Genomic DNA, 12,764 nt, shown 5'->3' on the forward strand with positions numbered 1-12,764 from the left:
ACGGTGGCAGGTTATGACCGATCCATGAGAGCATGTTCCAAAGCCTTGGGACTGGACAGGGCTGGGCCCCGCATCCAAGACCATATTGATACTTCTGTAGTTTAACTGATAATTTCAATTAACCACCTAAGCAAGGTAGATGAAAGCCCCCAACTTCGGTTGAGATGAGGACCTCTGTAGGCACTGCTGTGATGGTACCTTCAAGTTTAGAGCTGAGTCCTTTTAGTTTTGCCCAGAAGATACCTCCCACATGTCATGGGAAGGGAAGACCACCTTCCCCCAGCTCTGCTCCTGAGTCAGGCCCTCAAGCTGGGTCCTACAGGGGTTTCATGAGGGCTGAAGTGCTGAGAATGCTTCCATTGCCGTCGTGGGATAATGGTGACCACGATGCTGTACACTTTTACCAGGGTGGGATGAGGCTATCTATGGTTGACTCACATCAGACTGACTGGTACAGTTTAAATGATGAGTCTGAGAGCTGAGTTCACAGGGAGCCCTGGGGACCGGGCAGAGGAAGGGAGCAGACATGGGGTCAGACAGTGAAGGGGCAGACCCAAGACGGGGAGCCCAGATCAGGTAGGGACCTGGTGGGATCCACTAGAAGGGATGAGATGTCCATCCAGAGGAGACAAGGAAGGAGCAGTCAGCAGGGCAGGCAGGAATGAGGAAGGGGCAGTGTCAGGAAAAGCAAGCCGAGAATAGTTAGAGAAAGAAAGAAATCCACAGAACAGAGGACTCGCGCTGTGAGCTCAGGGCTTAGTCAGGCAAACAGAGGGGCCAACGGTGCCGTCATGGAGGACACCACTGGAGGCTGCAGAGGACAGGGTCGGGCAGAGTCAGAGAACAGACAGGCGAGGGGGAGGTTAAGGAAGTGATTCTATCTTGCACTGAAAATGGGAGAAACCCCGGCCTGTTTTCAAGAGGAAGGGGAAGAGCTAGTGGAGAGCTTAGGGCTTGCAAAGGGAGGGGTGCCCTGGGCAGTGGGGTAGGCAGACCTGCCAGCTGTGGGTACAAGGAGCCTGCAGGCTCTAATCACCAACGCTGCACAAGGAAGGGGCAGGATGGAGGACAGAAGGAACTCAGGAAGGAAGAAGACGTTATGTTCAACCAATGTCCACGACAGTAGCAATGTTCCAGAGTGGGACATTTATTTCATGTTTACACTGTGTTCCCATGTTTGACAATATATCCAATGCATATTTTAACATTTAATGACATCATCACATGTAGCTTTGACTACATAATCAACATTTAAGTTTCCCTGCCAATTTACGCTAAACACGGTAAATAAAGTAAATCATTCTTACATGCAGCTTAAACATCCTCCATTGAATCACTTGAAAAATATCATTGCTACTTGCTAGGCAATATTATCCTATGCTCTTCAAGACAGAAGCATGAACCCCTGAAGAGCTAAAATGCAAGTTTTTACATACAACATGATGGGAAGTGTTTCATGATATATAAATTAATATAACACAAGTTACTGTGTAGAAAAATAAATTTATGGTGAATAAATAAACTACAAGTAATATGTGGCGTATAAAAAAGTAATTCCTACATATATATACATATACATCTCTCTATATAAAAGTGTGTGTGTATTTCAGAGTATAAATATACTATGTACTTAAATATTTCATGTGCAGGAATTCAATCATATTGCATCTGTTTTCAGTTCTGTAAGTTAAAATACTGTTGGCATTGGGGGTCCCCTCTGATGGCCACAGACCCCAAGATCCTCTTCCCACTCCAAGGGTAGACACACCAACAGAGCCCAGGCTCTCCGTCCAGCGACGTCTCACACTGCAAAGAGAAGGATCAAGGTCAAGAGCAGCCCCAGTGAGGCTGAGGGGGAGGGGAAGTTCCGTGCTGCCCAGCTGAGAACCAACTGTGAGCAACCCAGCCCCCCAAACTGGCTGTGACCGTGACTGAGGGCAAAGCCTACATCACAATGGAGACAAAGATCAAGTGCCAGGTGCAATAAGGATGTCAGGTGTGTGTTGAATGGTATAGCATGTGCGCAACTGTTTGCTTCACAGCCCATACATCAGAGCTGCTGAACCCAGAGGGAGCCTGTCCATGCATGGCAGACCTTCCCTGACAAATTCCTCATCTGTTACAAAGCACTTCCTGGTCCTCAGTTTCCTCCAGAAATACTCACAGAATCTGGGCTTCACTGAGTCTGAAAGCGCTCTTCAAAATTAGGTCTTGGTTTGTTAGTCTCATTTATTATCCAAGAAACAATGCTATTGTATTGAATTATAAAGTTCATTTACTTTCCTTTGCAGGGAGAAAAATGTGAGAGATGTCGAAACAGATCATTGTTTTCCTAAGTAGACTTGTCCCCTTTCTCTCTATTATGGTGAGAAACTGAGATCCTGAGGGGCCTGTGAAGGTCCCCACCTGCTCATACTTGCTGGATGACGGAATAACGCTCAGCCCAGGACCCCTGAGTCTAGCGTCCCCCACTGACGGTAAGCACCGAGCTGATCTTCAGGCTCCCAGGGGCTAGTGGCTCCTAGTCCCAGAGAAATTAGTCTTACATGACATGATCAGTTATGGGGCTTCATGGTGCTTACTTGGAGCTGGACACCCTGTTCACTGAAAGACTGGCTTAGCAGAGGTGTGAGTAGCAGGGGCCATCCTGTGAGGATGCACATACCTGTTTGCTGTGATAGAATCCATTCTTGTTGCAGTTTGGCAGATAAAATTTATAAAGTTTGTCTCCTGCCTTCTGCTGCTCCCTGGCTAATCTGTCCAACACTTTGTAGAGTTCTCGCTGGCAGGGCTCCTAAAACGATAAATTGACATTGGGATAAAGGACAGTGTACTGTCAGCCTCAAGTGGAGGTGGGGAGTGAATGCAGAAGGTTTTATGTGGGCTCTGAGCACAGGCCTGGACCCGCCTTCCCTGGGCCTCACTCTCTCACCTGTAGAAGGAGGTGGCTAATCTCTGTCCTGAACTGTTAACATAAAAGATGGGAACCCCATGTCCTCCCTCCTGAACATTCGCTAAGCACCTAAAGGAGTCAAGAGCATCACTAACCCCATGAGCTCTCCGACTATCCTGCCTCCCCTCCCCACCATGGATAATTCTGCCACCAGTCATCTGGGCACAACTTTGTGAATGGAGGACTTAGTAGCAGAGACTTCTAAATTTTGTACAACTTTCCTCTGCAAGGTTAGTTCACATAAGCCAAATTCATTGAGGATTAAGGCATTCATTTGAACAATCTGAAATAAGGATGAACTTTTCCCTATTGTTATCATTTCCAGATGAAACTCTGAAGTGCCTAGAAAACAGTTCCATCCTCCACTGTTCTGAGGATGCGTGTTTGCAGAAGTGATTTTTGGGTTCACAAATGAACCGTCACTCCAACTTTGATTCTTTGTCGCCCTCAAGTGGTAGAACTGAAAACAGACACCAATTAAGATGCTACCCGGAGTTCGTGTTTAAGGGGGACAGAGTTTTCATTTGGGAAGATGAAAAGGCAAAATAATGTGAACATACTTAAAGCCACTAGACTTTATACTTTAAGATGGTTAAAGGGCTAACTTTTATGTTATGAATATTTTAACACAATTTCTTAAAAGTGGGGAGAAAGATGCAACAGGAGAAGATAAGAACAGCTTAGTGCTCTTTAGATACTGCTAGTCTGACACCCTTATTTTAGAGATGAGCTCAGAGACATGAAGTAATGCATCTAAAGCTGCACAGCACGGACTGCATTTTCTTTCTATCCAGCAGGTTCCTTTGTTGAAACTGAGGAATGTCTGCTAGGCTTTGGGGGAAGTATGTGCTTCTCGCCAGGGCTCAGGACCAAACTGGCAGGGCCCAGCAGGTTCAAGCTAGAGGTTCCACCTGCTTCAAGGGTCTCACCTTCCACTTCTTGACGTCACTGATCTCAAGAGCCTTCAAGCTCTCATAATTACTGATGGCATTCCAGAGGATGGGCAGGTCCTCACTGGACTCGGTCATCAAGTGGAAATTGTCCAGAAGCTGCTCCTGAGTTATCTCTGAGCTCTCTGGGGACACATTCTCTGGGCTGGTGGTGTCTTTTGTATCTGAAAATGGAAAAACAAAAGCCCATGAGCCCCCCTCACCGAAGCATCTGCACCTGTGACCCCCTGAAGTTGCTTCCCTTCCCACAAAACCAAACAGGGACAGGACGGCCATAGTGACCCAGAGTTTTGCCTGCTCCCTCTTTAAAGGAACTTTTAGTGGTTTCTGGGTAGAGGGGTAACCCAACAGCAATACCAAAGGCAAGAGTGCCCTGTGATTCTGCTTCTAATATAGCCAAACGCACATTTGTCAAAGCCTGGGAAGAGCCCTGAGAAAGCCATGGATTACAGTTCAAATGGAGAAGGAAATGGCAACCCACTCCAATATTCTCGCCTGGAGAATCCCATGGACAGAGGAGCCTGGTGGGCTATAGCCCATGGGGTTACAAGAGTCAGACACGACTTAGCGACTAAACCACAATTCAGATCCTCACCCCATCCTCTTCTTTCCCATCCATAAAATGGGCATTTTAGTAATTCCCTATGAACAGGTGGTAGGTTCATTCAGAGGTGGGGTCTACACTGCAGTTCTACTCTCTTCTTTTCCAGTGACTCTGCCTTCCCACAGTCAAAGTGATTTCTTTACAACCCTGGGAAGAGGAGAGAGGGTCACCAGATTTCATGCAGGGGGTCCTAAGGTTTGGGTTTGGTACATGGACAGAATGATGGAGAACTGGATCTCCTGCGGGACTCCCCTGGAGTGGGGGTGCCCTATCCTTTGAGGGCCATGGAGATGACTCCATTTCATTGACTCTGAAGGCAGAGAACCAGAAGAAAAACCGTGTCCCCTCCAGCGCATCCCCATCAGGACAAAGAGCCACAGAAAGGCTCCAAGAATCACAGAACCACACTGGACACGCAGCTGCCAGAACAGGGAGGTAAGGAGAGAGGGTAGAGAAGCGGGTATTTCCTCTGCTGCTCACTACAAATAAATCACTGCTAAATTCGGGAAAGCTCTAATTGTCAAGTTCTGAGCAGGCGGCACACACATCAAACACCGTTTTTCTATGGCAATGAACGTAAGTACCTAAACTTTCACATTTTGTTCTGTAAACATCTGGTAAGCACATAATGGTCTGCACAGGACGTATATTACAAAGGACATTCCAAACACTTCCCAGGAGGCCAGCAGGATGGGCTCCCACTGCAGGCCTTTAGGAAAATGGCAAAGAGGAGAGCCAGGGGCACCTGGAGTGGCACCCACTGCCTGGGCATCCCCATGGCCTCCCTCCTTTCTCATGTCCAGGTTTCTATAGGTCAGTGGGCTGCCAAGAGGGCTCTGGGCTCCCTCCCCAACTCTCTCACCAAGTTGTGTGTGTCCTCCCTAATCCTGAGCGCCCCTGCAGGACCGCACAATAGGGTTCATCTAGGCGACTTAAAATCCTTTCCCCTTCCAGCTTTGGCTGCAAGCTCTGAGTTTGCTGGGTTTGCTCTCTACTGGCTTTGGTGGAGCACCCTTCCCTGCCTTGCCCGAGCCTCCTACCCCATCTGTCCCAGGGGAGGAACCCAGGTGAGGAGAGGTGGTACCTGTGGCCTCATCGCTGGGCGTGGTCATGCAGGCGCCCTGGCCTCGGGTGAGGGCGTGCAGGGGCCTCGGCTCCCCCGGGAGGGCGCGGCAGCTGAGCCCGCGAGCGCAGCGAGCAGTAGCCACGCCGCATGCAGCTCCGAGAGGCAGGGCGCACATCGGGCAGCAGCCGCAGCCCGCGGACCGGGTGAGTTCTGGGCACGAGGCGGGCACCGGCGGGCAGAGCGCCAGCCTCTCGGCTGAGCAAGGCGCACAGCGCCAGGGTTGGGGAGCGCCGACCGTCGCGCCGAGCTGAACGGCCAGCGATAGCAGAAGCGGCCAGGCTCGGACAGCAAGGACTTCGGGCATCTCCAGCGGTGGGTGGCAGACAGGAACCGGCGCTCGCTGGGCGGCAGGGGCGGCTCGGTTGGCGGATGCTGCCTGAGTGGTGGCGGTGGCTCAGGAGCGGTGGCCGATGCTCGCTGAGCACCGCGTGCGCCTTTTGAAGGGCGCGGGCTGGGCCACCTCAACCAGGGGTTAATGATTGGCAGCGCCGCGTGCTCGAGAGCAGTGTTCAAAATAAGTTTGTTTTGTTTGTACGTGCACAGCCCTGCGCAAACCGTGGGTGGAAGGAGGGCAAACGGTCCACGTTTCAGACTGTGTTTGTCCTGTTGTTAAGGTTCAGACCTGGAGCCAAAGTGCAATTCCAGCCAGGAGCGCACGGCCACGTGAAGGATGGCGCTTGCTTGTTTTGTTCAAGGGACGTCTTCAGGTTGAGCCTGTCAGTGCTCCCTGGCCGACCTAGGGAAAGCAGGAGAGATGAGCTGGAGGAGGCCAGCCCACTCATCAATTTTCAAGTAGGGAAATCAAGGCCCGGGAAGAGGAAGGAGCGCTTTGAACCTAAGTCTCTAAAAGCCTTGTTTCTCAGTAGCAAAGCTGGAACTGTTTCTGCTTCTTCAGGAAAAAGACAAACAGGCCCCTCAGTTGCTGTCTTGAGAGCCTGTCTCAGGAGGAAAGAAGGAAGGAAAGGGACAATACCTCCCAGGGCTGATGCCAAGCTCTGCAGTCTCACCATAGCCCCCAAAGCCCAGTTAACAGAGCTTCCAGGGAGTAGAGGGACTCGGAGCCATTAAGAGAAGGGCTTAATGGTGGTCCGGTGGTTAAGACTCTGCACTTCCATTGCAGAGGGCACCTGTTCTGTCCCTGTTTGGGGAACTAAATTCCTACATACCACATGGTGTGGCCAAAAAATAAAAATAATAATAATAAGTTTAAAAAAGAGAGAGAGAGAGGGCCGAGGCTAACGAACTGAGGGCAGACCCCAGTTTCCTCTGTCTTTCAGCCTCAGATCAGATTTTTATCAGGAATCGATGATCATGGCTTTCTCTTTTGTTAAACTTCCTGTCTCTAGATATCCTCTTAGATGGAAAGAAAAATGTCACTGTAGCTTCCGAGACAGTGAGAAATGGGCCTGCTCCCATCCAGACACCAGGCACTCTCTCTAGCACCCAGTCCTCGGAAACCAGGTAGCTATTGACAAGAAAAAGGCAGTTCTATATTTACTGAGAGAGAAAAATCTCCAAGGTCTGTAAGATTGGGCAAGTAAAATTTCCAAGTCAAGTAAAAATAGGAAGGCACAGAATATGCTATTGTTCATGCACAAACAAGTAAAGTGAAGGTATGTGCCATTGTGATTTTAAATGTATGGACTATTTTAAGAAGAATGTGTAAGAAATTGGCCCGCCTTGCAGGGGAAGGTGTGAAATTAGGCAACTAAGGAAGAGACTGGTCTTCCCTTCACACTCTTTTTTTTAGCCCTCTGGATTCACATTATCTAGTAAATACTACATTCTTTGGTATAATCAGGTCCTTACATTATCAGTTATATTATCTATCTCAGGAATCTTGTGTGCTAAATCACTTCAGTCCTGTCCAAATCTGTGCAGCCCCATGAACTATAGCCCACCAGGTTCCTCTTTCCATTAGGTTCTCCAGGCAAGAATACTTGAGTGGTTTGCTGTTTCCTTCTCTAAGGGCATCATCCCAACCCAGGGATCGAATCCATACCTCTTATAGCTACCTGCACTGGCAAGCAGGTTCTTTACCACCAGCACCACCTGGGAAGCCCCATCTCAAGAAGAACCGAGTTTAAATTAACTTACTAGATCTTTTTCCAGCCACTCACTGGCTCTGTGGCCCTCACCAAGTTACTTGCCTTGTGTTCTGCCTCTATGTATCAATAAATTGTCACACACACACACACTTCTCCTTGCCCCCAGCATCTCCTCAGCAACAATAAAATTAAGGTTGGTGGGGGAAAAAAATTGCAATTGGAAGTTCATGGTCATTTTGGTCATATTTTTAGTCTCTGGTTCAGGAGCTGACAACAGTTCTGAGTTTTATAACATTATTTTTGAGGTGAGTTCCTAAAGGATTTTATTTCCCCCAAAGAATCTGTGCTCTGAATTTTCTCTCTGACCTCCTCAATGTAGAATCAGGGTACCTACTTGAAACCTATTTCCAAAGCAGGATTAGCATCACAGACACTGAGAGCGGACATGTGGACGCAGTGGGGAAGGTGGGATGAATCGGGAGGCTGGGGTAATAGGACCCTGCTATAAAGCACAGGAAGCTCAGCTTGGTGCTCTGTGATGACTAGAGGGGTAGGATGCTGGTAGGGTGGGAGGAAGGTCCACAAGGGAGGGGATATATGTACGCATATGGCTGATTCACTTCATTGTACAACAGAAACTAACACGACATTGTAAAGCTATTATATTCCTTCTTTTTTTAAAGAAATGTTTCCTTAATGACACACATGAAAGAGAATCATACAGTACTATCTGGGGCCTGCCTACTGTGTGCCTGGCAGCGTGCCAGCCCTGGACAGTTCACCCAGTTGTGCATTTGCCCAGTGAGATCCCTCCCTTCCTCTCTGAGGTCTCAGTCACCCTGCACGTAGTGGAAATTCCTCTCCTGGCTGATCAATTTCCCAAACATTTCCCCGGCTTGCAGTAAACCAAATGGCCATTGACCCAGAGACAGAGGTCTCCCTGCTCCCGACTCCATCAATACGAATGGACAGGGCCCTTCCTTGAGGCCTCTGCAGGCCATTTGTCCCTCTGTCCTGTGAGGATGAGCTGCCCTCCCCTGGCAGGTCGAGAGGTGGCTGCTCCTGTGCTCATTTCTGGGTGCATCCTGGATGCCAGGTCCCGCTGCCCACTAGCCGGCATCCACAGCCAGGACAGGACTTCCATGCCCCCTGTGGTCAGACTCCCAGAGTCTGGCCTCTGTTAGCATGAGGAGGCACTCCTGCCAGAGGCCCTGAGGTATAGAGTGAGCCAGAGAGGGAACCCCTCCTTAAGTGTTGTAGCCTTGGAACCTCAACCCTGGCCAGCAGGCCAGGCATTTGCATCTTCTCAGCCCTGCAAACCCCCACTCATTTTCCAGGCTTAAGGTCTCACCTCCCCACACCCATGGAAAAAAAAGAAAATTACTGTCATATCTTCAAGACTTTCTTCTTGATGTTCTCCATGCTCAAATTTTCCTCACGCTACCACCCACATGTCCCTATCACCCTCATCTTCATGGCATTAGTCCTGCTCTTCCTGACACCCAGAACTCCTTCCTGCCCCTTTTCCATCCTCCAGGGCCCACCTGAAGCTCCTCTCCCCTGAGAAGCTTTCTGGGCAGCTCCCAGGTGAAATGAACTGCCCCCCTCTGCACTTCCAAAGAGTGTGACAGTGGGTTACAGGGATACCAAAAAGCTACATAAATCTGCATTTAGCTGTGTGCCTCCTGCCAGACTGGGTGGGCAGGGGACAGGCTCCCAGAGGCCCCTGCCCCATCCATACCTGGGACACTAATAGATGGCCCAGCCCATCCTCCCAAGGACTGTAGAATCCAACAGCCGGGCTCCACTGGAGGCAGGGCATGGAGAGCAGGGCGTGGTGGGGAAATGGGGAGCCGTGACTTCCTGTACGTGCACTGTGTGTCTCTGGCACCAAGCTGTGCTTGCCAGAGTTGGCAGGGGTCCTCCCCAGGAGCCCTAGAGGTAGGGCTTATCGCACCAGCAGGAAGGAAGCCTCCTTTGCCCAAATCAAAGCTGGTACCCTTCATGCCAAACCACATAGAGACATTTGATGTAAGGATGGGTCAATACTGTCTGCGCCTGCAAGGGCAACTGGGAGTGTATCTGGGGGTGGGGGGGGACAAGGGTAAAAAGCAGCTTTAGGGGTACATATGAGAAGTTTTCAGAGCTGGCTGTGAAATTTGTATTTTATCAATTAGGCAAAATGCCAAAGATGCCTTGCAGTCCCCTTCCCTACCCGCCTTTGTAAATTTTCTGCCTGCAGAGGAAAGGAAACCACTGCTCCCACTGCAGAAAAGCAAAGGAGCTCACATAATCCAGGCAGTCTTTCCAAGTGGGCCCAGGAGATAGGACCTGAATGGGGCTGCACACAGTGTCTTTGCTGATCATTTCATAATGATTTACAGCACACCATCTCTGGTTCCAGCTCCAAGAACCCATCTCTGAGAGTTTCATCAGCAGGCACGGGAGCCCCCCAGCAAGCCCACCTGTGCTGACACCTTGAATTTCATGTCCACCATATTGTGTAACCTCGTGGGGCCTCAGTTTCCTTGTCTGCAAAATGGGGATAATGCAGAGGCTGGCAGAGTCAGCCCTGAACAAATGTAAGCTGTCACCACCACCACCACCAAATGTAAGCTGGCCGCAGCGTGTATTCATAGAGCAGAAGCGGGGTACTCCCTGGATGATGAAAATGTGTGGGGCCTTCCGTCACCCACTGTTTCCAATTCTGCCTTCACACCGCGTGCTGCTTACTCACCAGCAGCCGGAAAATTGGGCAATCCCTGCTTTGAAAAACAATGCAAAGATCAAGGGCAAAGCCAGGCTTTCAAAGGGAGAGAGCACTGAAATCCAGGGGATCCTTGAAGGGAAGTTGTTTTTAACCTGGGGGAAAAAAAACAAAAAGATATTCTGTTGTGTTCCCAATCGATCGACACGCCGAATGATGTAAATCTTGCAAATGCCTGGCCTGCTGGCCAGCTCCTGCGCGATGAAGGGCACCGCTCCACAGACTGAGGACGAGCCTACTCCCCCAGCTAGTCAGAGTGGAAAAGTAAACCTTGCTCTTGTCACGTCGACACAGCCCAGATCCCAAACACAGGAGCACAAACAGAGTGCCTGGGCAGGGCCGGTGCCCAAGGGGCCCACAGAAAGACCAGGCTTTACTCTGCTGTGGCAGGCCACTCATCCTGCATTCCCATTTGGGGTGCCACTGGAGCTGCAACACAAGTGCCAGGCACACGGGCGGTGTTCAAGGGTGATCACTCCCCACCCTCCTCCTGCACCAGGAGCCTCAGTCGTGGTCTAGACTGGCCTCACATCACCTGAGTCTGGATAAAAATGCTTATTCTCAGGCCTCACCCAGACACTAACTTAGAACCTCTGTGGTGGGGGCTGGTCCTGTTTTCACAAGCTCTCCAGAGGACCCTGAGGCTCACTACAGTTTGATGGCAAGGGTTTAGAAGACTCCCCGCATCCCACTCCCATTCAAAATCACCCCATGAGAAGCTAGGAATGGAAAGTTCTGGGGAAGAGGCAAAGGATAGAACGCTGCTGGAAGCGGGTGAGGTGGGCTGCATGGGGCTATGGAGAGATCTTGGAAGGACCCAAGAGACCTGAGCCCTCTTGGTCTCAGTTCTACTGCTAAGCGCAGACAAGCTGTGTGAGTCATTTCCAGCAAGACTTCACTGCCCTCTGTACAAAGGAAGAGTCTGCCCCAGACCCCTCCATGAGCTGTGGGAAATCGGTAGCCTCTCCGCTACATTGGGCATCATATTGTGTGGTTAAGTGTTGACGGTCATTTCTTGGTGATGAGGCCTGTGGTTACATAGATGGATAAAGTGTCCATGACTTCTATGAGTAGGACAGACTGCTGCACCAGACTGGCCCCATGACATCCCTCAGTAGGTCTATCTCCCCAGTTGTCCACACAAAGACCTTAATATGTTTATGGGCCCATCAGTCAACCTCAGACATTCAGGATCCCCCTCACCAAACCCGGTCCAACCAGCCCAAGGGCAGCAGGACCTCTCCCACACACACAATGTGGCAACAATGTAGTGTTTTGCTCACGCCTGCCAGGCATGAGGTTGCTCAACTCTGCTAATTCTCTGACCTGGGCAAAGGGCAGGGACCCTGGGCACCCTGGGCAGAAAAGTAGGCGATGGCCTCCTACGTTACAACCTCTAGCAGTTACCACACCAAGTGTGTACATCCCCGGGGGAGGGGTCTCAGCCACATTAGAGAGTGAACATCTGTGGATGCCCTTACTAGGTGTAAATAAGTGTTCTTTTGCTCCACACCGTCTTCATCAGTTGGTATTGTCAATATCTGGATTTGGGTCATTCTAATAGTTGTGTGGTTGTATCTCTTTGTCATAATTTTCATTTCCCAGATGAAATGTGAAGCATTTTTTTCACGTGCTCAGTCACCATCTGTTTTTCTTCTTTGTGGATGTGTCTTGTAAGGCCTTTGACCATTATTAATGAAGATGTTTTCTTATTTTTAGGTTTTAAGGGTTCTTTTAGCATTTTATCTAACAGTCCTTTATTAGAGTTGTCTTTTGCAAATATAGTCTCTCAGTCTGTGGGTTTTCTCCTCATTCTCTTGACATTTACTTTCTCAGATCCAAAGGTTTTAATTTTATTGAAGTATAGCTCACGAATTTTTGTTTTCATGTATCATGTTTTTAGTGTTGTATCTGAAAAAGCCATCACCATATCCAAGGTCATCCAGGTTTCCTCCTAGGTCATCTTCTAAGAATTTATAGTTTTGCATTTTACATTTAGTTCCGTAATCCATTTTGAGTTAATTTTTGCAAAGAATGTAAACCTGTGTCTAGATTTTTTTATTTTTATTTTTTTGCTTGTAAATGTGTAGTTGTTCCAGCACCATGTGTTGAAAAAATTATCTTACTATATTGTATTACCCTTGTTCTTTTGTACAAGACCAGTTGATGGTATTAATGGGGCTCTATTTTGGACTCCCTAAACTTCTCCATTGCCTTGTTTGTCTATTAATTCAATACCACACTCCATGCTATAGATCTATACATTTATATATTATAATTATTTACTGTAGATTTATAATAAATCTTGAAGTCATG

At 49.0% G+C, this 12,764-nt stretch overlaps 1 protein-coding gene across 4 annotated transcripts; it reads right to left on the bottom strand.

The window, feature by feature from the left end:
• Positions 1–1,126: 1,126 nt before the first annotated feature.
• Positions 1,127–10,288, bottom strand: IGFBP1 (insulin like growth factor binding protein 1). Of its 4 annotated transcripts, none has more exons than XM_069586834.1 (5): positions 10,147–10,288; positions 5,592–6,369; positions 3,883–4,067; positions 2,666–2,794; positions 1,127–1,806 (listed from the first exon to the last, which is right to left on the bottom strand). In XM_069586834.1, exons 2-5 carry the CDS (start codon positions 5,935–5,937, stop codon positions 1,675–1,677), a joined length of 792 nt encoding a protein of 263 aa, XP_069442935.1. In that variant the 5' UTR covers positions 5,938–6,369; positions 10,147–10,288; the 3' UTR covers positions 1,127–1,674. The 4 variants fall into 4 exon arrangements, with proteins under 4 accessions (XP_069442935.1, XP_069442933.1, XP_069442934.1 ...); XM_069586832.1 differs by lacking the exon at positions 10,147–10,288 and adding an exon at positions 9,423–9,567; XM_069586833.1 differs by lacking the exon at positions 10,147–10,288 and adding an exon at positions 6,607–7,117.
• Between the last annotated feature and the right edge of the window lie 2,476 nt (positions 10,289–12,764).

Source organism: Ovis canadensis, chromosome 4 (assembly GCF_042477335.2).
Source record: "Ovis canadensis isolate MfBH-ARS-UI-01 breed Bighorn chromosome 4, ARS-UI_OviCan_v2, whole genome shotgun sequence".
Taxonomy (NCBI): domain Eukaryota; kingdom Metazoa; phylum Chordata; class Mammalia; order Artiodactyla; family Bovidae; genus Ovis; species Ovis canadensis.